At 47.9% G+C, this 23,776-nt stretch overlaps 3 protein-coding genes, 2 long non-coding RNA genes and 1 pseudogene across 10 annotated transcripts in view; 3 read left to right on the top strand and 3 right to left on the bottom strand.

Moving 5' to 3' along the window:
• Window positions 1-1,164, bottom strand: part of ZNF546 (zinc finger protein 546) — a 23,031-nt gene extending 21,867 nt beyond the window's left edge. For 2 of the 6 annotated variants that reach the window (XM_025050618.1, XM_015594664.2), the window contains exon 1: window positions 372-1,150. The gene's annotated coding sequence lies outside the window, so the exon portion shown is untranslated. Of the gene's footprint in view, window positions 1-371 lie in introns of all 6 variants that reach the window. The other 4 variants (XM_015594669.2, XM_025050620.1, XM_015594674.2 and 1 more) reach the window with 4 other exon arrangements.
• A 61-nt stretch (window positions 1,165-1,225) lies between these two features.
• LOC112484219 lies at window positions 1,226-2,053 on the top strand. The gene is made up of 2 exons (XR_003047943.1): window positions 1,226-1,445; window positions 1,856-2,053. It is a non-coding gene; the product is annotated as an uncharacterized LOC112484219 (long non-coding RNA).
• Window positions 2,054-3,437: 1,384 nt separating this feature from the next.
• PSMC4 (proteasome 26S subunit, ATPase 4) lies at window positions 3,438-9,892 on the bottom strand. The gene is made up of 11 exons (XM_006905402.3): window positions 9,735-9,892; window positions 8,791-8,889; window positions 8,481-8,667; window positions 6,838-6,984; window positions 6,648-6,757; window positions 6,465-6,558; window positions 4,589-4,756; window positions 4,430-4,506; window positions 4,119-4,287; window positions 3,851-3,906; window positions 3,438-3,673 (listed from the first exon to the last, which is right to left on the bottom strand). The coding sequence occupies exons 1-11, from the start codon at window positions 9,768-9,770 to the stop codon at window positions 3,560-3,562; spliced, it is 1,257 nt and encodes a 418-aa protein (XP_006905464.1). The 5' UTR covers window positions 9,771-9,892; the 3' UTR covers window positions 3,438-3,559.
• Window positions 7,693-7,984, top strand: LOC107196164. The gene is made up of 2 exons (XR_001517525.1): window positions 7,693-7,770; window positions 7,835-7,984. It is a non-coding gene; the product is annotated as an uncharacterized LOC107196164 (long non-coding RNA).
• Window positions 9,893-22,448: 12,556 nt separating the features above from the next.
• Window positions 22,449-23,776, top strand: part of FCGBP (Fc fragment of IgG binding protein) — a 37,183-nt gene continuing 35,855 nt past the window's right edge. Inside the window, exon 1 of the mRNA XM_006905432.3 lies at window positions 22,449-22,503. Coding sequence (XP_006905494.1) covers window positions 22,449-22,503 — 55 coding nt within the window. The remainder of the gene's footprint in view (window positions 22,504-23,776) is intronic.
• Window positions 23,154-23,269, bottom strand: LOC112484486 (annotated as a pseudogene).

Genomic DNA, 23,776 nt, shown 5'->3' with positions numbered 1-23,776 from the left:
CAAAAGCCTTAAAAAGCAGATGACCATGTCACTTACTCACTGACACAAGTCAAACTATCTCGGATCTTGCCTTAGTTTTAAACTGAGATGTTGATGTGATTCAACCTAAACGCTAAACTCAATAAAACAAAGCTTTAACTTTAGACTCCAGGATATGCAATTTTTATTATAAAAAGTGAGCGCAGAGGAATGATTTGAAAAACGAGGAGGGGGCATTTGAGGGCCAATGAGGAGAGGGATCCTTCTGCACCGCCCATCATTCATTGGGAGGAAAGACCTAGGTCACTGGATATGTCAGAAAATAAAAGCAAGTGTTTCCAATTTCCAAAAACAAAAATGCAAGTATGAACAAAGAGGAACTACAAACTCACTTGATCTGAACTTTTAGATGTGCAACAATTCTTCCCTCCTCAGGAGCCTTTTTTTGGAGAATGGCAGGGCTGCGGAGGAAGGAACTTTGCGAAACACAAGGCCTTTCTTAGAGCACAGGGCCAAATCTCCTCTGGTCTCACACATAAAACCGGTGGGAGAGGGAGGCTGGCATCTGTCCTTGAATTCACAGCAGATTCCTGGGATCAGAGGTTTGAGAATGCGGTGGTTCCGAAAAACGTAGCAGCACTCACGGCGCCTCCAAGTAGGGACACTCCCATCATTTAGTCCCAGAAGTCTGTCTCAGAGACACTTCTAGCTCTAAAAGTCCCATCTCAAGCCCAGGACTGTGCCTTCTTGGTGGAAACCTTCATCCTAGGACTGAATACAGTATTGACTTTCCTCTTGCGGACATTGCTCTGTGCAGACAAGTGGGGACTGTGAGGGGAGGGAGGGAAAAGCACCAGGATCGGCCTCACAACCGCACCCACCGTCACAAAATCCCAACCTGGACCTGACAGGCAGGAGCGCCTGTCACATTGAATCAATCACACGATCCCCCTCTGCTCCTCACGCACGCACAGGCCTGAGGCTCCTGGCACCATGCGCCCCTTCCGCGCTCCGGGGCGTCTTGGGCGGCAGCCCCTTCCCTACTCCTACGAGTCCCGCTTCGTCTCACCTAGCGCCGACTTCTTCCCTGACTGCAACTAACTCACCCGCGGTGCCTGAACCGCCTAGATCGCACTGTAGACCGCCATCAGGGTCGTAGCAAGCACCGCCGCTGGGGTTTCTGGGAAATGTAGTCCACAGCCCGAAGCCGGTGGGCGTGGACCGCGAATGCGCAGGCGCACGGAACTGCTGCCTCTAGGCCGGGTCTCGCGCCCCGCGCGATGAACTGAGGGAGCCTTGCACCTGGGGACTGTGTGGACTGTGCAGACATCACGGGTCCGCCAGAGTGCCAGACCGCCGAAGGCACCTGTGGGTGCGACCCTGAGGCCGAGCGCGTGCCGGACGCGGCGGGAGCTCCGGATGTGGTCAGTTTCATTCTCTGAGGTTATCCCGGCGCCTGGTACAGTGTGAGCTTTATACGTACATTTTAAAGAATTGACGTGTTGCCCTTTGTATCCTGACTTGTGAGAGTGTGTGTGTGTGTGTCACTGTGAAGGTTGCGGGACTAACTGCACCTCTCTGGCTGTGGGTGAGTTGTGTTTCTGCGTGTGCGTTATTCTTTGCGTATGAGACGGCGTGTGACTGAAGGGGCATCTGATGGAGTGAGGTCGCAGAAAGTAGCTTGGAAGGGTGATTTGCGACTCTAAGCTATGAGGTGACAGGCTTGGTGGGAGATTGTAGCTGTGCTTGACTGTGACTGGGGTCATATGCGTTTTGTGGTGTGGGTGTGGGTTGCTGTGTGACCGGGGTTGTTGAGTGGCTGGTGCAAGCCAGGCTGTATGAGGATGGGTATGTGTGATTCTGAATATCTGGGCAGGTGGGACGTCATGGGCGCCAGTGGACTCGTGACCGTGTGTATAAGATCCAGTGCCTCTTCTGCGGAATAAAAAGAATATGTTGCATCTTCCTGCAGCATCGGCTTTACTTGAAGATTTGGACCGAAGATTTGTAATTTATCCACCAAATAACTTTGCCTTTTTATATGGGGTCAAATAAACCTTTTCATAAAGAAAAATGCAAATCATAACTTTTTTTAAATATGAAGAAATCTTTCCACTCTGGTGCTGTCAGGGCCTTTGTCAGATAAATGTGAGAGTTTTGGAATGAGAAAATGGCTTTATGCTTGGAAGGGCAGTGTGCCAGACTAGTGAGCTCACAGTTAGGATCAGATGTCCTGGATTCTAGGTCAGGCTTTGTTAGTCCTACTTTCTAAAGCGAAAACCTTAAAGAACATATTTAAGACCGTGCACAGTCCATCAGGGAATGACTTGTTTTATTTCGAAGTATAACACATTTTGCTCTTCCTCTTCCCTTTCTGAAAAATTCAATCTGAAAGTTAGAAGATGGGTTCAGAGCAGGTTTCGGAATCTGAGCAGGATGTGGGGGGTGTTCGTGCAGGAGGTGGCTTGGTGCAGGGTGACACAGCCCACTGGGGGCATTCCGAGTGGTAGGATGGACTGGCGTCAGGGAGTCAACCTGAGCAGGGTAAGGGGGATTTCAGAGCCCAGGCCGCACGAAGAGGGCATCCGGGAATGAATTACTGCTGCCCAGTGTTGGGCATTGGAGGTATTCACGTGGGCCAGATAGGAGGTGGTGAGCGTCAGAAACCAGTATTCACTTCTTCTTCTTACCAATCACAGCTTTTGCCTCACTCCGGTCTGCCTTCATTATAGGTAAGATTTATTAGTGCCCACTCGTGATAAAATTCCTCTTGCTTCCTGACAGTACCCGATGCGGAGCAAAGCCCTGCTTCCCGAAACCCTCCCTAAAATCACCTTGCACAAGCCCAAATCCTTTAATAAGTCTTTTCTGACACCCTCTTCCTAGGACGCCGCAGTTCCCCATAGTGTGCATCCTCCCTTGTCATACGAGTGCTGAACCCGACTTGTTCAGCTGTAGGGGTGTTCCTGGGGGATGTTGATGGACATAATAAATGTGCAGCTAATTGTAACATTATTATTGTGGCAGCTTTTGCTCTCACTGGCCTTGGCCTCTGCTTACTTTCAAAATGCAGAAAGTAATTTCAAAATGCAGAGTCCTGCTCAGAAGGCCTGAGTCCCCCAGAGGAGCTGTGTTAACCCAGGTATTCGGGGGTCTTCTCATCTAAACGAAATGGAGAAGTGGGAGGAAGGCAGCAATCACCGAAGACTCAAATGGTCTTCTACCTATAGGAAATGGGGGTGCGAGATGTACGGGCTTTATCTCGTAGTCATGGGCTGCAGTCTGAGTTCATTTTCCATCCCTTTCCCCAAATTTCTGGTCATTTAGTTCAAATCCTTTGCTTCTCCCTCAAGCTTTAGCCCAGGCCATGTACCTCACCCGCTCTTGTCAGAGGGACACAGGATCCTATTCAAGGCCCAGGTTCTCCAAAGGAGTTAAACTTCTGAGTAGAAATGAAGACAGATTCAATGTTGTATATTTATTGAATAATCAATCTTGGGTAAAGAGAAAAGAGAACTAGGTTTGGGAAGAGACTGAGGAGTGAGGGAAGTCCCTGGGTCCTGCGCTGCAGGGGGAGGGGTCACTTGTAAAACTCATGCTCCTGTTCATCCTTCTTGATGACCGTCTTGTATGCCTTCTCGAAGTCCTTGGCCAGAACAATGTAGCGGTTCTCTCGGACGGCCAACATTCCACTCTGTTAAGGGGTGAGAGTTAAAATCTCCTCCCTGCACTCCCTACCCCTAGTGATGGTGGAGGAAGAGACAGACAGGGCCCAAGACCCCAGGGAAACGATGAGGGACAGCAGGATTGCAGCAGAGCGGTCTCAGAGACGGTCTTCGCCCACCCCAGCCCAATCCAGAGAGTCACTCACCTCCTGACAGATGGAGTTGATATCAGCCCCTGAAATCTTATCTGGCCGGGCCACATCTGCAGTGGGTGAGTTAAGGAAACTATTTCTGGCATGACGGGGTGAATGCCTGGGGCCGGAAGTCACCCTTGGGCTGTCCTTGTCATCACCCCCACTTCCTGGACTTTGGTCTTCTACCTGCACAATCTGGGTGACGGTGATGGCAGGGGTAGAGATGAAGATCCAATCCTTGTTCCCCGCCAACCCTCCCCTCGCTCGCAGAGCAGGATACAATCTTCCAAGTCAACCTCCTCAGAGAGATTCATCTTGCTGGTGATAGTGGAGAAAATCAATCTCTTCTGGCGGCGGTCAGGGAGTGGAAATTCAATTTTACGGTCAAGGCGTCCTGGCCGCAGCAGGGCAGGATCCAGGGTGTCTGCTCTATTCGTGGCCATGATCACCTGCCATCGGGGACAGGTGGTTCATACCTCTGTACCCACTACACCCTCCGTCACACCATGATACCTGCCCCCTCACGTGCCAGCCCCCGCCTTCCCCGGATTCCCGCATCACACCTCCCCTTGCCCACCCCGAACCCTGAACCTTGACATTGACGTTCTGGTCGAATCCATCCATTTGATTCAGCAGCTCCAGCAGGATTCTCTGAACTTCCCTGTCAGCTGGAGTGTACAATAGTCAGTCCACGGCATTCTGTGCGACAAGCCTGCCCAAGACCCCAGACCCTGTTTGGGCATCACTCACCCCCTGTCTGGGCATCAAATCTCTTAGTGGCGATGGCATCGATCTCATCTATGAAGATGATGGCAGGTGCGTTCTCCTTGGCCAGGCGGAACACATCCCGGACCATGCGGGGGCCCTCGCCCAGGTACTTCTGTACGAACTCCGAGCCCACGACCCGGATAAATGCAGCTGATGGCAGGATGACAAGGGTTAGACAGGGATGAGCCTCCGGTAAGGCTCGTTCTGCTTTAACTGAAACTGGGAATTCCCTGAGGAGACCCCTTCCTTCGGATGCCCACACTGAGTCATTCTCCAACACCTCAAGGACCAGCCATTTGCTTGTATCCCACAGCCACCCAGTGGCACGAATCGTGAACCCTGTCCACAGATGTGTTTTTTGGCCCAACAGTTAACAATCAGCATATTTAGAAAAACAAAAAACAAATGTATCTATGCTTCAGCATACAGAGAGAAGAGCTAGAGGCATTCATGGAACCCAAGATAGAGAAAGAAAATCTGGCTTTCTGGAGTGCTTGAAAAATCAGCGAGAAAACAGACAGGCTGCCATGCATGAAGGCGTCATATCGCCTTGCCATGAGCTCCAACTTCCCCTTTGCTATAACGGACCCACTGTGGAACATCATACAGGAGTCAAGGACCACAGGCACGTCTTCTGACGTGATCGACAGCTGGCAATGGGGCTGAAGGCAGGTTTGTTCTGGGCCCTTCCTTTTTAACTTGTTTCTTAAAGTTTAACGTAAAGTTGCAGCCCCTATTATTCTCTGTCCCCTTCCTCTGCTTAGTTTTTTTCATACATTTAGCACCACGTGGCAGATAATCTGTTCACTTATCTATCTGTTCAAGAGCTTTCCCAACTAAGACGTCGCCTCCAAGACTCCATGAGGAATGGAGACTGTTCTGTCCACTGCCATGTCTCCAGTACCTAGAACGCAGCCTGGCTCCCATTAGGTGCTCAGTAAATATTCACCAAATAACTAACTTTTAGGTGTTGATTTCTTTTTTCCCCAGCCACGTTGGGCACTTCTCCAAGGAAGGGATACATCTGATTTCATCATATCCCAGCACAGGGCCTGGGAGAGCAGAAGTCCAAAACACTGCTAAGCTGTTTAACAGTCATGACAATGGCTAACATTTATTGTCTACTAACTATGTGCCAGATGTGCTACCAGAAGCTTTTCATCGATTTAATCCTCTGGACAACCAAGAAAAAATGGAAAAGAGTCACAGAGAGGTTAACTTACTGAGTAGTTACATAACTAACTTATATAAGTAGTTGTAGGGGAGCCAGATCTCAAACCAGCAGTCCAGTCCAGAAAACACACTGCCTACCCACTGCCTTCTACGCTCCCTGGCTCACATTAGGATTTTAGTATGAGCTGAGCTCTGTCCTTAGGCTTTACAAATAGTAATACAGTGACTTCCAGACGTCTTGTCTGGAACCTACAAGAATGCATTTATAAATGACCACATGTGTGTGTGAAACAAGTTTGACAAAACAGTACAAGCTGTGTGTGGGATGGCCTCCAACATCTTTTTTTGCATTGTTTTAAATGCTGGTTGCAACCCACAAATTGGAATTCGTAATTACTAATAGGTCACAATCCACCGTAGGAAGAACACGGAATCATTTTCTTAATTCTCACAATCATGCAGTGAAGTGAGTCTTCTATTAGATGGGGAAACTGAGGCACGAGGTGATTAAAGTCACCTGTCCAGGACTGCACAGCCAATGAGTAAGAAGCACAACGGGGTCCTGACCCCAGAGCCCGTGTTCTTAATCACTGTGTTGTGCCACTTCCTGAAGAGGATGAGAGTAGGGAGCAAGGTCAGAATTGCCCAGAAGGTCAGAACTTGCGGGAGGCGCCAAGTGGCTCACCGGTAGTGTGATGAGCCACAGCCTTTGCCAGCATGGTCTTCCCACAGCCAGGCGGGCCATACATGAGGACGCCTCGGGGAGGATCGATGCCAATCTGAAAAGCAGAAGTGGAGAGAGGATGAGCCAGGGAGTCCTGTCACCAACCCAAGACTCAGTAGGGCCCCTTCTGTCCCTGCTCCTCACCTGCTTATAGAGCTCAAAGTGTGTAAGCGGAAGCTCCACAGCCTCCCGCACCTCCTGCTTCTGGATGTCCATGCCCCCGATGTCCGCGTACATCACGTCTGGCTTCTGGTCTGATGGCAGAGCAGAGCTGGGGCTCCCAGCCTGGCCCACAGGGTCCCCCGAGGAGTCCCCGGCCCCAGCCCCTCCTCACCTGAGGTGAGCATCATGATGCTGCTGTCGGCCTCGGGAGGCAGCACATCCACCAGGGCGTTGCTGTGCTTGTGGAGGGCCACCGAAGCATTGGGCTTGAGCAGCTCCCGGTCGATGGTGCTCAGGATGCGCACGTAGTAGTTGGAGCCTTTGGGAAAGGGACAGAAGGGGGAGGGGAAATGAGAAGCGCCAGACCCTTGGCACTGTCCCCTCCCCACAACCTCACAGTTGCACCCTCCAGGCCACCAGTATCTCTCACTCGGACCGACTGACCCCCTCTCCAGGGCTCTAGCCTCCTCCAGTCTGTCCCCCGCATTCACACTAACAACCTCCTTGTACATTTATAGCCGTAGCTCTCTTGAGCTCCAGCCCCGGGGGTCCAGCAGCCTCCTGGAAAGCCTCCCCCGGGATCTCCCCTGGATATCTCTCACCCACCATGTCCTTGAGCGTCCTGCGCATCTTCCCCCAAATTGTGCTGTTCCTCCTGGGTCTGTCTCAGGGAGGCCCACAGTCCCTAGTCACCAGCCAGAGCCCCAAGCCTCATCCTGGACCCTTCTCCCCTTTCCTCTGCAGCCCATCTATGCAGTCACTATGGCCTTCCACCCAGCCTCCTAAATGTCCTTCCAACCAGCCCCTCCTTTCCTCCCCCTGGACCCTGCCCTAATCCAGCCCTGTTCTCTCCCATCTGGGTCTCTGCACCGTTCCCTCCTCGCCCAGCCTCCAGTCTCCTCCAATCCACCTTCTACATTTATAGCGGCGATGCACATGTCTCTGTCCAGTCTCAATCTCTCCCCTAACCTTCAGGCCTGGCTGTCCAGCAGCCTCCTAGACTCCTACCTGTGATGTCCTAGACCGCCCTCGCTGTCTCCCCGCAACCTACCCCTCTGCCCGTGTCATCCTGGGGGCAGCCCCACTGTCTCCCTAAGTCCTACAGGTCAAAGACCAACCTACCCCTCTGCCCGTGTCATCCTGGGGGCAGCTCCAATGTCTCTCTACAGGTCAAAGACATCATTCTGGATCTCTCCCTCCCTTTACCACCTCACTACCAGCCCATCGGTCCAATTCCAGGCTCAGTCACACACCTTTCCCCACAACCTTTACAAGAAATGGCTTGGTCCACAGGAGCAGAGGCCAGAAGCAGTAAAGACAGATAAGATACAGAGACAATGACCATCATGAAGGCAGGGCTTGGACCCACGTTAATAACAGCAACTACCACATACTGAGCCCTTACCAGAGCCCAATCTCTTAACGCTTCACCCATGGTTTCAAAGTGCAGGTGCCAGCCCAGAAGGAGTCATGAAATCAATTTAGAGAGTCACGACCAGAACATAACTTAAAGCAAAACAGACTTGAACAGAATGGAAAAGCAATTAGAGTATGTCACACAGGCTAAGTATCAGTTGGTCAAACCTTTACTATATAAATTATATACACACAGACAAAGAGAGAAAGAGAATATAAAATACATTTCCACTTAAGCATCAAACTCAAAATACTCTGAAAAACACCATTACACTTGTCTTCCTTGTCTGCTGTTATAAGACCCTAGCACAGTTCCTGGCACATGGCAGGAAACACTTAACAGCTGTTGAATGAACAGATGAGTGAATGAGGAACCCTCCACCCCTCACCCCCTCACACCTGTGGTGGAGCCCACGATGGCTGTATTCTGATCCACAGCCTCCAGAAACTGCCCGATAACTAGCGGGATGCTCTGGATTCGCTTCACCTCCTCCTGGGCGTGGAGGAATTCCTTCTTCAGATTCTTCTGCTCATCCTTGATGTACTCCTCCTGCACCTCCAGGAACTCCAGCTCTTGCTGCAGCTTCTGTGAGCAGACAGAGGAGAGGCAGGGGCTGGGTCCAGGCCTTGCTGAGCCAGGGAGTGGCAGAGGTGAGGGAAGTATAGGCTGCTGGGCCCTGTGCAGGGTCCGGCTTGGGCTTGAAAGTACCTTGTAGCGGCTGTACAGGTCCTCTAGGTCCTCGGGCTCAGGCCCCAGGAACGAAAGGCCAGTCTGGGGCCGTGACACTGACAGTGCTGGGATCTCATCCTAGACCAAGGAGGGAAACTCAGGGTGGAAGAAGAGGGTCCCCTACCCCACTTCACCATGAAGTTACTCATCCCCTAACATGTTCCTGATGTCACCCAGCCCCTAACAGATCCCTTATACATGAACTAGCTTTCCAAACAATCTTTTGCTATTATATGCCACTTGAAACATGTCCCCAATGTCACCCAAATCCTAACTAAGGCCTAAATGTCAACGCCTTACCACACCCCAAAGCCCTCCAGCGCCCGTCAACGGGTTTCTAATGTCAAACACATACTTGGCTCTCATATAGGCTGTTAAAGTCACCCTGCCTTCAAACAGCCCTGGCATTACCCAGTCACCCCCAAAAGATCCCTCATGTCACAAAACCCCAACTCATATTAGGCCCTCATGTCATCCAGCTCCCCAAGTAGGCCCCAAATATCACTTGGCCAGACCACAGATATTACTTAGCCCTCGAACATCAGCCAAGCCCCGAACACCAGTCAGCTCTCCAGCCCAGCCTTGGACATCATTCGGCTCAAAGGACGAGTCCTACACATCACTCACCACCCAACTCATCCCCAGCCCCGCCGAGCCACCGATGTCACTAAGCATTCCCAACTAGACCTTGAAATCATTCAGTCCCTAAGAACCTCTAACGTCACTCATTCCCCCAGCCCCGCTTTCCGAGGCTTACTGCGTTCCTAACATCATTCAGCCACCCAGCCCAGGCCTCTGGACGACACGAAGCTCCCCACCGAAGCCTCCGAAATCAGCCAGACTTGGGCCGGGGTCCCTGCAGTCACCCAGCACCCCACTCAGATCAGTCTCGCCCTCTCCCTGCGAGCCGGGCCCCACCGGACCTGAGCTTTCTCCACCAGGATGCCTATCTCCTCCATAGTGACCAAGCCCGCCCGTGCGTGCCCCGGCCTGATCTAGTCACCGCTTCCGCTGACGTCACCGGAAGTCGAGGTCCTAGGTGGATTCTGGGATACGTAGTTTAGGAAGTCGCTGAGAGTGGGCCGGGTGGGCCCAGGTAGGAGGGTAGGAAGACCTCGCCCTGGGCTCCGCCCCTAAGAAACGCTCTTGCGCTCTCCAGGACCCCGCGGGCGCGCGGGTGGGCCCCGGGCGGTGCGCGTGCGCAGTAGCGCGCGGTAACGCCACCGCGCGCGGCGTTTTCGGTGGCGGGTTTTCCCGCCGGTAGGCGGCACTGCCGTGTCACTCTTTCAATTGAGGAGCTGCTCAGAAATCTGTCAGCGAGGGACTGGAGGCCCATCGGCGTCTTCGGGCCGCGGTCCGGGCCGCACGTGGACTGTGCCGGAAGATTGTCCGCGGAGGGGCGAGAAGGCCCAGGCTGCCGCCTGGAATGACACTGCTTGGGGCCGCCGTGAGGAGCCCCGAGCCCGCGTTAGCGTTAGCAGGCAATCAGACCCCGGTGTGGGAGGGCTGGAGAAAATGAGAGGCCGGTGCCAGGGGTTGGGTCACACAGGTGTTAAAGAAAGAAACAACAGGCCAAAATGGAACCGCTTTTGCTAAATCAGTCGCCAAAACGTAACAAACCAAATTGCAGTTTTAGCCTCTCTCTGGAGTGGATTTTAAACCGATCAATCTGAAGTTTCCTGATCTACGCTACTGAGGTAATCTGGCTGATAAAATCCCCCGCCTTCTCCGCAGCCTGAAATAATCCACTCTTTTAATTTCTTAGTCCCATGCTCTTTCTGCATATTAAAAACTTCCGTTTTGTACAGTTCATCAGACTTGCTTAATAAAGCCAATTAGACCTTTGAATTGTCTGTTGAATTTTGTTCTTCAACACGGGATCTGTAGCCCAGTGTCTGGCCCGGTGCTTAAGTCTTGTGTGCATCAACTCATTGGAATATCTTGATATACATTATGTTCCCTCTTTTACAGAGAAGGAAACAGGCTTAGAGCCATGAAGCCTCTTGCCAGTCACAAAGACCAGAACACAGGGCCCCAAATCTGTCTGTTCCCAAATCCTGTGCTTCTGGCCCCGGGGATACACTGCCGCTCAGCACACCACCTACAGTTAGTTCTAAGTACGGGCGTACCTGGAAAGAGATTTCCGGTTCCGTTCCAAACCACTGCAATGAAGTAAATATTGTAATAAAATAATGCACAGGAATTTTTTGGTTTCCCCATTCGTAAAGTTACATTCATTTTATCTTATAGTCTATTAAATGTGCAATAGCATTATGTCTTTAAATATGTACATCCCTTATTTTAAAAATACTTTATTGCTGTACATGCTATCATCTGAGCCTCCAGCGAGTCTTATTATTTTTGCTGGTGGAGGGTCTTGCCTTGATGTTGATAGCTGCTGACTGATCAGGGTGGTAGTTGCTGAAGGTCAAGTGGCTGTGGCAATTTCTTAAGAGAATACAGTTTGCGGCATCAGTTTGTAACTGATCACAATAGGTTTGCTGCTTGGGGTGTTCTATTTAAGATCGAGAGATGGTAGGTAGTTTTATTTATTTGCAGCAAGTAACAGAGAGGGATTCACATTTAAAATCTCATCTTCCCAAAGGGAAGCTTAGTCATTGTTTATGTACACTCATTGGTTAATTACATGTTGAGTTCTTTGCAGTTGGCTGAACTTGGGCTCTGGGCAGCCCATCCAGTTATAGCTGGGCCTGCAAAATACTGTGCTACATTTTAACATTTAGCAAGAATAGCATGTAGTAAGGACTGCTCAGACCTTGAGACCCTGTCCCTTCTAACAAATTTCTCTGTAGCGTGCCATGCTGTGTGATAGCATTTTATCCACAGTAGAACTTTCAAAATTGGACTGAATCCTATCAAATCCTACCACTGCTTTATCGACTAAGCTTATGGAGTATTCTAAATCTTTTGTTTTCATGTCAACAGTATTAACATCTTCATTAGGAGGATACACATGACTTTTCCTTTCGCTTGAACACTTAGAGGCCATTGTACGGTTGTTGATTGGCCTAATTTAAGTATCGCTGTGTCTCAGGGAATAGGGAGGCCTGAGGACAGGGAGAGAGATGGGGGCACGGCCAGTTGGTGGAGCAGTCAAAACATACCTGTTTATCAATTAAGCTCACCATCTAACGGGTGCAGTTCGTGACACCTCAAGGGAACGACAATAGTGATATCAGAGATCGCTGGTTACAGATCACCGTGACAAATAGAATAATGAAAAAGTTTGGAATTTTGCAAATATGACAGGAAATAAATGCTGTTGGGAAAAAGGCTCCAGGCAGGGTTGCCACAGTCCTTTAAAAAGCGCTATCTGTGAAGCACGTTAAAGCAAAGCACAACAAAGTGAAATGTGCCTGTAAACCTTTTATTGAAGTATAAATACAGGAAAATCCACAGATTGTTCGCTCGCAGTGCGATGAATTTACACAGCGAGCACACCCACATAGCCAGTACTCAGATCAAGACACCAAACGTTAGCAGCTCCCAGAATCCCTGCACGTGCTTCTTTCCACCACTCCATCATCTATGAAAGTTATCACCTGATTTCTAACAGCATGGATTACTTTTGTCTGTTTCGAACTCCCTAGATACCCATAGAGTGTGTATTGTGTGTTTGGCTTTCTTAACATTATGTTTGCAAAATTCATATTGTGTATAGGAATAGTTCTTTCGTTTTCTGTATGGTTTCCACTGTATGAACATGTCTAGAACGGAATAGTTTCCAGTTTGGGGCTATACTGGTGCTATGAATATTCTAGTACATTTCTTTGATGAACATAATGCGGATATACCCAAGAGCAGGCTTGCTGGTCTTAGGGCAGGTAGGTATGTGTTCAGCTTTGGTGGATGCTGTCAAACTGTACTAACTTGCACTCCCACCAGTTGTGCATACACTTAGTATTGTCCATCCTTACGTTTTTTTTTTCCATTCTGGTGGGTGCATCATGGGTTGTCACACCAGACACCATTTGTACATTCTTAGTTTTAGCCAGGCAATTTCCAAACCATGATCTCTGAATTTTTACAACACCCTCAGTGGTAGGTTTGCTTTTCCTCATTTTACAGGTGAGGAAATCGTGGCTCAGACAGGGGAAAGCCACTTCTACTCAGTCACAGAGAGAATTAGCGGCTCCTGCTCAATGCCAGCCCTAAGTTGGAGAAACCCAAAGATCGATCGGATTTAGTCCTTGCCATCCTCATTTAAGGTCCTAGTATTTTTATTTCCACAAAAAAAGGAAAATAACAATAAAAAGAAATACTTCCTTTTTTTCTCTGCATTGACAACTCTTAGTTCTGTCTTCAAGGTCTCCACCTAACGCCCAAAAGGAATCCTCAGTTTCTCCTTGAGGCTTGGAATCCGTCACTTCAAATGGAATGTATCATTTTCCTCCTTGCTTCTTGTTCCCCATCCTCCCAGTTTCCAAGCTTCAGACTCAAATCTATGAGAAGGCTTTGCCTTCGTTCCCCCCACGGTCAGTCAAATCATCAGCAAGTTCTCTCTTCTCCTTTGGCAATGACACATCAAGGTATCTCTTTGGAATGTTTATGGAAAATAATCACAAATAACCACTTCCTGAACACTGACGATGTACCTGGTTCTTTGTTAAGAACTTTAGCTCATTATCTCATTTAATCTTCACAACTTTGGGAAGTGGGTAGTAAAAGTAATCAACATTTATACAGTCTTTACCTGGTGACAGAGAGTCCCAAATGCTTTATACATATCATCTGACTTAATCTCAGATTAAAGTGAGATTTGAAGTGGGAACTCTTGTCTTCCTTTTTCAGGTCCTTCATGAGAAACGAGTCTCAGAGAGGTGAAGTCACTGGCCCAAGATCACACAGCAAGTAAATGGTAGAGCTGGCATTCAAATTCAGAGCCTGTGCTCTTAAGCCCATATGATAGTTATTATTTAGATTTGCTGATGATATTCGACAGGTAAACCAGTCATTCTCAGGGAGGTGGACTTCAAATCACTTAGGGAGTGTTTCAAGCTAGACCCACCTATCATTTTGACCTTCCCTCCCCCCCCCCAGTTAAGAACCAACCATCTAGATAACTTAACAGATGGGCATTTAACTAGAGCCGGAACCAGCTGAGTTGACTAAAATTCATCTCAGTTCAAGCCCAGGGCTTTCTTCCTCTCATCTGCATTGCCTTCTGAAAGAAGCCCTGAGCAGCTGTTTTGAGTGAGGGTGTTCCCAGATCTGGGGCTTTAGAGCCCTGGGTGAGGCCGAGTGCATACGGAAGCCAGCAGACAAGTAAATAAAGACAGCTGGGCTGGCAGAGAACCTATTCCTCACCTAAAGAGTGGCTGAAACTGAGCTCCAGCCACGATCGACAGGCCTGAACGTGGGCCCAACACCAGGTCTGATGTTCAACGGAAGTTGAAATTTGGAAGCATCTGAAACTTTGCTCCCCAGCCTGTGTTATCAGTTCGGCTCACATAAGCTCTAATAAAAATTATCTACAGGTTTGGGTGTTTCTTACCTTGGATTGGTAGTTTCCAGAGGTGAGTGGTGGGAGGTAGGGGAATGGGCAAAGGCAGTCAAAAGATAGAAACTTCCAGTTATAAGATTAAATTAGTTCTGGGGATGTAACGTACAGCATGGTGACTTTAGTTAACAATACTTTATTATATATCTTTTTTTTTTTTTGCGAAGAGAATGTATCTTAAAAGTTTTCATCACAAGAAAAATACTGTAACTGTGAGGTGATGGGCATTAACTAAACTTATCGTAGCAATCATTTAGCGATGTATACATTCATGGAACCGTGTTGTGTGTGTACATACAATGAAACAACATTATGTTGTACACCTGAAACGAATACAATGCTATATGTCAATTATATCTCAATAAAACTGGAAAAAAATCTTAAATAGAACAAAGAGTGATCCGTGGATTTGAGGAGTATTTTTACATGCAGATTTGGAGTTTCACCTTCCATAGAGCACTCTTTTTTAGAATTTCCTTCCCATTAAAAAAACCCTGAAACTAATATAAAATGTTATTGAACGTTGACTATAATTGATAAAAAAATAAAAAGAAGTAAAGAATCCAGATTTTCAAGCGAAATCTTTTCATTAATGATGACAATAAATTCAAACTCTTAAAAACGTCATGCGATCCAAACAAAACCCATCCAAGGGCTTCAGACAGTGGGCAGGTGACCCCTGGTCTGCGCACACCGTCTCCCCCGTGTTGTCATCGAAGGCCCAGGAATGAATAGCTTTACTCATCTCAGGGTGTAGGGAGGGGCCTGAATCATTCAGAAGGCAGCAAGAATATGGGGTAAAGGGTGGATAAGGATTAAATTCAGGGAAAAGCAAATGTAAATGTCTGACGATAACCGGTGGGTTAAATAAAATTTGAACCATCTATTATGGAGTATAACACAGTTATTTTAAATTAAATGTATTGGGGTGGCATTGCTAATACAATTATATGGGTTTCAAGTGCACAATTCTATAATGCATCTTCCGCATATTGCATTGTATGTTCACCACTCAAAGTCTAATCTCCTTCTGGCACCACATGTTTGACTGCCTTTATTCTTTTCTGCTTCCCCCAACCCCCTTTTCCCTCTGGTAACCACTATACTGTTGACACAGCTTTTAAAGGCGGTGTAGATTATTTAATTATACACAATGTCTAAGAGAAGAAATAGATGACAAAGCGATAAAGTATAAACGCTTTTTAGTAATCTTTTCATTTTGAAATTTACAGAAAACTGTTAAGAATGATACCTGCTCTTTGCCCAGATTCCCCAGATGTTAACATTTTAACACATTTGCTTTCTCATTTTCTTTTTCTCTATTTTTGTGTACATATATATATGTGTGTGTGTGTATTTACACATACATACATATCCCTGCTGGGATTTTTATGGGATTGCATTAAATCTATAGATCAATTTGGGGACAATTGGTATCTTCACAATATTGAGTCTTCCCATCCATGAATGTAGTATGTCTCTCCATTTATTCAGTCCTTTGATTTCTTTCTTTAGTGTTTTGTCCCTTTTGGCATACATGCGTTTTGGTAGATTTATACCTATTTCATTTTTTCAAGCTATTTAAAATAGTACCTTTATAAAAACAGGTATAATTGATATACGATAAACTATACATATTCAGAGTATATTTTGATACATTTTGTCACATATATACACACACATAAAACCATCAAGATAATGAACATATCTATTACTTTCAAGATAATGAACATATCTATTACTTTCAAAAGGTATTTTTTTGTAGAATTCATTCATTTATTTGTTTTTTATTTATCAAATATTTATTGAGAATCTAATTTTTTAAAATTTATTTTTAAATTATAGTTGACATACAATATTATATTAGTTTGAGGTATACAACACAATGATTAGACATTTACATACCTTACGAAGTGATCACCACTATAAATCTAGTATCTGTCTGACTCCATAATAGTTACTATATCATGGGCTATATTCCTTAAGCTGTACATTATATCCCTGTGACTTCTTTTATAACTGGCAGTTTGTATTTCTTAGTCCCCTTCACCTTTTTTGCTCATCCCCCTACCTCTCCCATCTGGCAAGCATCGATTTGTTCTCTGGATCTAGGAGTTTGTTTCTGTTTTGTTTTGTTTGTTCATTCGTTTTGTTTTTTAGATTTCACACATAGGCGAAATCATATGGTATTCGTCTTTCTCTATCTGACTTATTTCACTTAGCATAATACCCTTTAGGTCCATCCATTGCAAATGGCAAGATTTCATTCCTTTTTATGGCTGAGGAAAAAAAAAACATATATACATATATATGTTTATACATATATGAGATGTCTTCTCTATCCATTCATCTAGCCGCGGACACCTAGGTTGCTTTCATATCTTGGTTGTTGTAAATAATGCTGCAATGAACACAGAAATGCACATATCTTTTTGAATTAGTGTTTTCCATTTCTTTGGATAAACACCCAGAAGTGGAATCGCTGGGTCGGAGGTAGTTCTATTTTTAATTTTTGGAGGAACCTCTATACTGTTTCCTGAAGCGGCTGCATCAATTTACAACCCACCAATGGTGCACGAGGGTTCCCGTTTCTCCACGTCCTCGCCAACACTTATTCTTTGTTGTTTCCTTGATAATAGCCATTCTAACAGGTGTGAAGTGATAGCTCATTGTGGTTTTGATTTGTATTTCCCTGATAATTAGTGACGTTGAGCATCTTTTCATATGTCTGTTGGCCATCTGTATGTCAAATGTTTTTTCTGCATCTATTGAAGTGATCTTGCAGTGTTTAATCTTTATTCTGTTAATATGATGAATTTCACTGATTGCTTTTTGAATGTTGAATGAACCTTGTATTCCTAGGATAAACCCTATTTACTTGGCTATGACATATTACTCTTTTTATATATTGTTGGATTCAATTTGTTAATATTTTGTTAAGGATTTTCCTGTCTATGTTCATGGGAGATATTTACTATTAGTTTTCTTTCTTTGTAATGTCTTTGTCTGGTTTCTGCCCAATGGCCGGCGCACCCACTATCCACGCCCACAGCCCTGGCCTGCTCCTTTGGTCCAGCTGGGCCTAATAGTATCCATGGCCACTAGAGTAGCCCTGGGCTCAGCTGTGAGACAGGTCACGGGCAGCACCCTGATGGAGCCTTCAGCGGGGGGAGCTCAGAGCCCCCCCACCCAGCCTGAAGCTCAGCAGGCCCCTACCTGTGCTGCCCCCCAGCCCCTGGATATGGAGCCCTGGGCCTATGAGATAGAGCAGTTCCTGGACTGCTCCACCACTCAGAGTGACCCATACAATGAAAAAATCTGCCAGTACAATCAAACAGTGCTTTTTCTTGAGACAGTCAACATACATCAATATACAGCTTATATATACCTTGCATCTTGTCACACAGAGTGTTAAAATGATGTGTACTCAAGGGTAGAGATTTAACAAAATTAATAATTTTTACCATCTCATCAAGGACCTTCTTAAGTAGAACTGGTTTTTGTCATTGCTTTTATTATTGTTATTTCTGTGTGTTTGCTTTTTCTGTGAGTGTTTGTAAAAAAACATAATGACTTCTAGGTCATTTGAGGCAAAGGCCAGCAGTTTTATCCATCATGGTTTTTGCACTGTCTGTGCAAATGTCGACACAATGAAAAATCTGAATAACATCTTAATTTTATTATGAAAATAATTTTGACCTCAGAGACCCTCTCAAAGGGCCAGGGACACACAGGGGCTTGTGTATTCCACTTTGAGAACCACTCCGCTAAGGGCAAAGATAGGGAAGAGTTCGGGGTTCTCCCACAGGAATAAGAAAAAGAGGGCACATACCCCAGCCTGGAGGTTGTAGCCAAACCGAGACCTGCAGGAATCAGTCAGGTAAGGGATGCATGAGGGCATTGCAGACTAAAAGAAGATGCGGGACCAGTGAGACTGTGTGGGAGACGTGGAGGGTGAGACCAGGAGCGATGGGTTGAGAGAGAAGAGGGGACCTGAGGGCATATTATGGATATATGCTGGATGTCATGCAGGTCCATCCGTGGTACCTGTCGGGACTGGGTGCAAGCCCACCCAGCAGTGGGCAAATTAAGCAGACAGGAAAAACAGTGCAAGGGCTGGGAAAACTCAACTGTCATCGGAACCACAGCACACAAAACTAGCCCAGGACCCCAACTGTCATCGGAACCACAGCACACAAAACTAGCCACCTGCATGCTAAATCTAAGCAGGTGACTGCCTGCTAAAATGGAAGCGTTAAATAGGATCCAGAGTTTCCTACCATATTATCTAAAATGGTTAGGATATGATAATATCTGAAATGTTCAGGGACATCCTACCAAAACCCAGGACAATTGTAACCTGGTTGACAAAAGACAATGAACAGATGCCAACACTGAGATAAAGTAGATGTTGGAATTATCTGACAAAGGTCGAAAGTAGCTATTATAAAAATGCCTCATCGAGAAATTACAAAAACCTTTGAAACGAATGAAAAAAATATATAGAAAATCTCACCAAAGCAATAGCAAATATAGAAAGGAACCAAATGGAAACGATGAAACTGAAAAACTACAATAACTGAAATAAAAAAGGACTCAAGAACAGAATGAATATGACAGAGGAAAATACAAGTAACTCTGAAGACAGAACAATAGAAATTACCCAAGACAAAAAATCAGAGAGAATTGACTGAAAAAAAAAAACAAAACTAAACTAACTAACGAGGTCTTCGAGAACCTGCAGGACAATTATGAAATATTTAACATTTGTATTACATTGTAACAAAAAGGGAGAAGAAAAAGAGTGGGGCTGAAAATGAATTTAAACTTAAATTGATTAAAATTAAAATTTAAATTGATTAAAATTAAATTAAAAATTCAGTTCTTCCATTACATTAGTCATATTTCACGAACTCGATAGCCACACGTAGCTATTGCCTGCCCCATTGTTCCCTACAAAATATAGACAATGTTCATCATCAGAGAAAGTTCTATTAGCTTGGCGGACATGGCCAAAATCTCCTGGAGAAAAGATAGTTAAGAGAAGAAAGCAGAGAAAGAGAATCTGAGCACCACCGATATTAAAGGGGTTGTAAGAAACAGACCAAAGTAACACAAGAGCCAGAAGAAAGTGAGGTCACGAGGCCAAGGCATTAGTAATTTTCAAGGAGGAAGTGCGCACGTCAACTTTTACAGAGAAGGAGCTAGAACCAACAGGTGAATACGAGGTCACTGGAGAGTTTAGCAAGGCAGTTTCGATGTGCGTGAAGTCAAAGTGGGGTGGAGGGGAACTGATGGGTGGGGCGAGGGTGCGGAACAGAACACAGATGTAGCAGGACTAAAACCAAAGGGATTTCCATGAAACAAGGCAGCAGAAAGCCAGTGTCACATGAGAGGATTAAAAGGTTAGCCTCAGCTTGGGTTCTCTGGAAATGACTCAGGCGGAAAGTGGTGTCCGGATTCCAGATAAGGAGTTCACAGGTGGATGGCAGGGGAGGGTGCACCAGGCGGAAAGAACTGCACAGGCCACGGCCAGGTGGATGGTGCCAGAAGCGGGCTTGAGAGCATCCTGCTGCGAGAGTGGACTTGCATTTACAGGGACTGGGCAGCGTGGAATGGTCCTGAGCAGGGGAGGAACAAAGATTGAGGTTGAACCTCGGGGCTAATAGTGGTGGTGGCTTATGCTAGATGGGGTTTCCCCAAGCGGGTAGGGAGACCCCTTGTGGGATCCAGAGCACAAAGAAACGAAGTTAGAAATTACCACTCGTCTGAATTCGGCTGCAGAGAGCAGATTCGCTCCAGCTGTGCCTGGTCTGTAAAGCCCAGACAAGCCAGAGGGTCCCAGGGGTCTCAGTGGGCACCACCAGATCTGCCCACTGTGGATCCGCCTGCAAGGAGAGGCCGGAAGCTCAGACACACAACCACCGCTAGTTCGGGCTGAGAGAGGCTGCCGGTGGCGGCACAGATGTGGTTTCTCTGACCATAAGAAAGTGGCCCCACAGGTTATCTCCCCCTATCAGTGTGATTCCTGAGAATAGATATGAAGTAGGACACAGGGTATAGCATACCACACACCTCAGACTCACACCCCCCCCACACACTCCTCCTCCTCGCCTTCCCCCCCACCCCACACACCCTGAAAAGGCTGAGAAGGTCCCAGGGGTGTCGAACCCCAAACATAAAAGATTTCCCACACCACCCCACTTCTGGGGACTATGGCTGCAGACAGCAATGACAGAGTCTGAGAGGGGAAGGCTTCTCTCTGGGGTCAGCCAGAGCTTGGAGGAAATTGGAGGGGCAGAATCACACCCTAATTCTCTGCCACTTCTCATTTCTCTGAGTGTCTCATACTACCAGAGGGGTATCTGACATGGAAGATTTTGACGTCTTGGTTTGCAATGGCTGCTTCCTCCTTAGAAATCCCTGTAGCCCCCACCCCTTCTTTCCTTCAGGGAACCAGATGACCTCTCTGCCCACGCCAGACTCCTCAGGGACCCAGGCACCCCTCTCCCCACGATCCTCCCGCCCTTGGGATTCCCCTGACCCCTGACTATTTCTTCATAGTTCTGGCTTTTATCCAGTCTCCTGTTTGCTCGCTTCATGTTCCTGGTTAACTTTGTGTCCCAGTGAACTCCGAGGCTTTATCTCTCCCTCTGGGAACCTGCCCTGGGTGGGGGGTGTCAAAGCCCCCACCCACGCTGGCCACGCAGAGGTGATAAGAGAGGAGGAGTCCTGGGGGCAGCAGCTGCTGGGTGTTGTCCGAGAGGCCATCCATGCTTTGCAGCTGCTGTTTCAAGGGGAGACTCCCCAGCAAAGTCCTGGGGTCAGGAGGAAGGGAGCAGAGCATGGGTCAGGCCAGCCCCCCAGGAGGAACAGACTCCATCTCAGAAAACTCATGCCACCCGTCAGCGGTCTCTTCTCCCTATGTGCAACTGAGACCCATCTCCCATCTCCGGCAGGTCCTGGGGTGATGGGGGACACAAAGTCATCCAAAACTTGTTCAGGCAGTCCCTTTTCAGGGCAAGAAAACCTCCCAGAAAACAAATAATTCTCCAGGAAGTGGAACCTGATATCTGCGTGGAACCAGAAAACAGAGGCCTCCATGCTTCTTCACACACAGCTCTAGCCCCCAGTTCCCACCAGAGGAGCCCACCTCCCACCTATGGTCCTTGAGAGTTTTCAGCGTGCCCTCTGGGAGATCAACGAGCCCAGTGAGACGAGTTTCGATGTCCCCATTTCACAGCCAGCGTCTCCAGGAGGCACCATGGGTCCGGGGATGGAGGCATTGTGTCTCTCTCCAAAGGCCTGGGGCAGGTGCTCAGATTCCTGCCCATCCCAGACTCCGGACCCCCACCAAGTGGTGCCTGGAAACAATAGTGGGTGGTTGGAGATTAGCTTGTAGGGGCTGGGGAGCAGCCAGGACCCGGATGCAGGTCCTTTGTTATTATTCCTGGCAGGAGCCAAGGGAAGAATCTGCAGGCAGGTTCTAGTCAGCAAACAAGACCAAATACTGTCTTCCACCCCACTGCCCGCTCCCAACCTACCCCCCGGGAACCCAGGGCCTCAGCACCCTGCTCCCCAGCTGTTTCCCTCAGGAACACCGCCCTTCCAGAAACGAAGTTCCCAGAAGTCTCCCAGGCCAACAGCCACCACCTGTTCTCACACGCCTCAGGACCCAGGTGTCCAGGCTTGCCTTCCACCCTTCACAGGCCTTCGGGGTCCCCATTCCACCTGGCCCTGGAATCAGCAGCCTCTTCCAGGAAGTTAGGACTATCTGCTTGGCAGGTGGCCCAGGGTGTGGCCTGAGGAGCCAAGAAACCCCACTATATAGCCCAGCCCAGGGGCTAGGCTTGCAGCTCCAGGGACCTGCAGGTGAGAGAGGCTGGGGTCTCGTTTGGAAGTGGGACATCAGGTCTCCTGCTCTGGCCCCTGTCCTGCCCTCCCCATCCACCCCCAGACCCACTGGACATCCAACTGCCCTACACGCACACGCTGCCTCTTCGATCCAGCCCACCTCAGCCTTCCCGGTGCCCATGGGGCCGTCGTCCGGAGACTGGGCCCTGCTGTCCTCTCCAGGCCAGCCTCCCATGACCCCTTCTCTGTTCTCCCTGCAGACATGGGCTCCCTGCGGAGCTGGTGGACACTCTGGGCCGGAGCAACCCTCCTGTGGGGTAAGTCAGACCGAGAACTCATCCCCGTCCTCGTTCCCGTCCGGGGGACTCTGCCTGCCTGGGTCAGCACCCTCCGTTCGTGCCCCCTCCACAAACCCATCTCCCGACCTCACCCCAGGCTGGCTGCGATGGGAGAGAGGCCCCTTAGGCTCTGTAGAGAAATGTGGTAAAATTCACCCAGTCTCTCTTCTGTAGTCCCCAAATTCAAGTATGCAAGGACTGCCACTGCCTTGATTTTCTGCAACTCAAAGTTTGACTATGAGCCTTGTTCTGCTGAGGGGATGGAAAATTTCACCACAGTTATTCTTGGAGGGCTCGGTGCCCAATTCTCCAGAATAATGTCCAGGACTAGAGTCTTGGATGAAGGTGAAGGACTGGGGGAGGGGCAGGACGCCAGGGCCCTCCGGTCACTAGTCAACATCCATTTGGCTTACATTTCGAACATTCATTGTCCCTGATTCCTTGGCCCCGTGGGACACTGGGATACCCTTATTCAGCAGACAGTCCTAGTACAACTCCCACACTCTCTTCAAGACCCTATAGACTACCCCTCTCTTCTGGAGAATCACTTCCCCCTTGGGGGCGTTGAAAAAACACCCACTCTATTATTATTATTATTATTATTATTATTATTTTATTATTATTATGTATACCTACAGTACCTAGTCTTCCTAGGTGGTCTCCCATCCAAATACTAACCAGGCCCGACCCTGCTTAGCTTCCGAGATCAGAAATCTGGCTTGTTCAGGGTGGCATGGCCGTAGACCATGGACCATGGCTCCACTGGGTCGTGAACCCAGGACCCTCTGCGTGTAAAGCAGACGTGCCAACCGCTACACCATGGAACCACGTCTACCCACTCTGTTTCTAGGAGACATTTTGCCCACACTCTCAACCTCCTTCTTCCCTTTACCCACTTAACTCCCGCCCCCTCCTCCCTGCCCCACGCCGCCACCAAGTCCTAATAAAACAGAAATCACAACTGGCACCCGAATCCAGCCACTCTGGGCCCCATAGTGCTTAAATCAATTTGAGGTTGGAGATTTCACATGAAATCAGAGAGCCAGTTTCTCTTGAAAAATGGTAAAATTTGGCAGAGAGAGACAGAGAGAGAGAGGGCAAGTGAGCACTTATAATGCGTCATAATAACAAAAGGCTAAAGCTAATAGCAACAGCCCGCTGTTGATGGTGTATGAATTCTCCATTTGCACAGTCACGGGCCTGCTGTTTCCCACATTTACTTTACTTGCCTGCCCCGCCCCCGCCCCCACCC

This window comes from Pteropus alecto, unplaced genomic scaffold, assembly GCF_000325575.1.
Source record: "Pteropus alecto unplaced genomic scaffold, ASM32557v1 scaffold271, whole genome shotgun sequence".
Taxonomy (NCBI): domain Eukaryota; kingdom Metazoa; phylum Chordata; class Mammalia; order Chiroptera; family Pteropodidae; genus Pteropus; species Pteropus alecto.
This window is presented reverse-complemented; position numbering and strand designations above follow the sequence as displayed.

Excerpts from the sequence above, each read along its gene's own strand:
- PSMC4 (XM_006905402.3), bottom strand. The coding sequence starts at position 9,770 with ATGGAGGAGATAGGCATCCTGGTGGAGAAAGCTCAG. Across the intron at positions 8,890-9,734 it reads TCCTGGTGGAGAAAGCTCAG|GATGAGATCCCAGCACTGTC; the intron begins GTCCGGTGGGGC and ends TCCTTGGTCTAG. Across the intron at positions 4,507-4,588 it reads ATTTGATGCCCAGACAGGGG|CTGACAGGGAAGTTCAGAGA; the intron begins GTGAGTGATGCC and ends TGTACACTCCAG.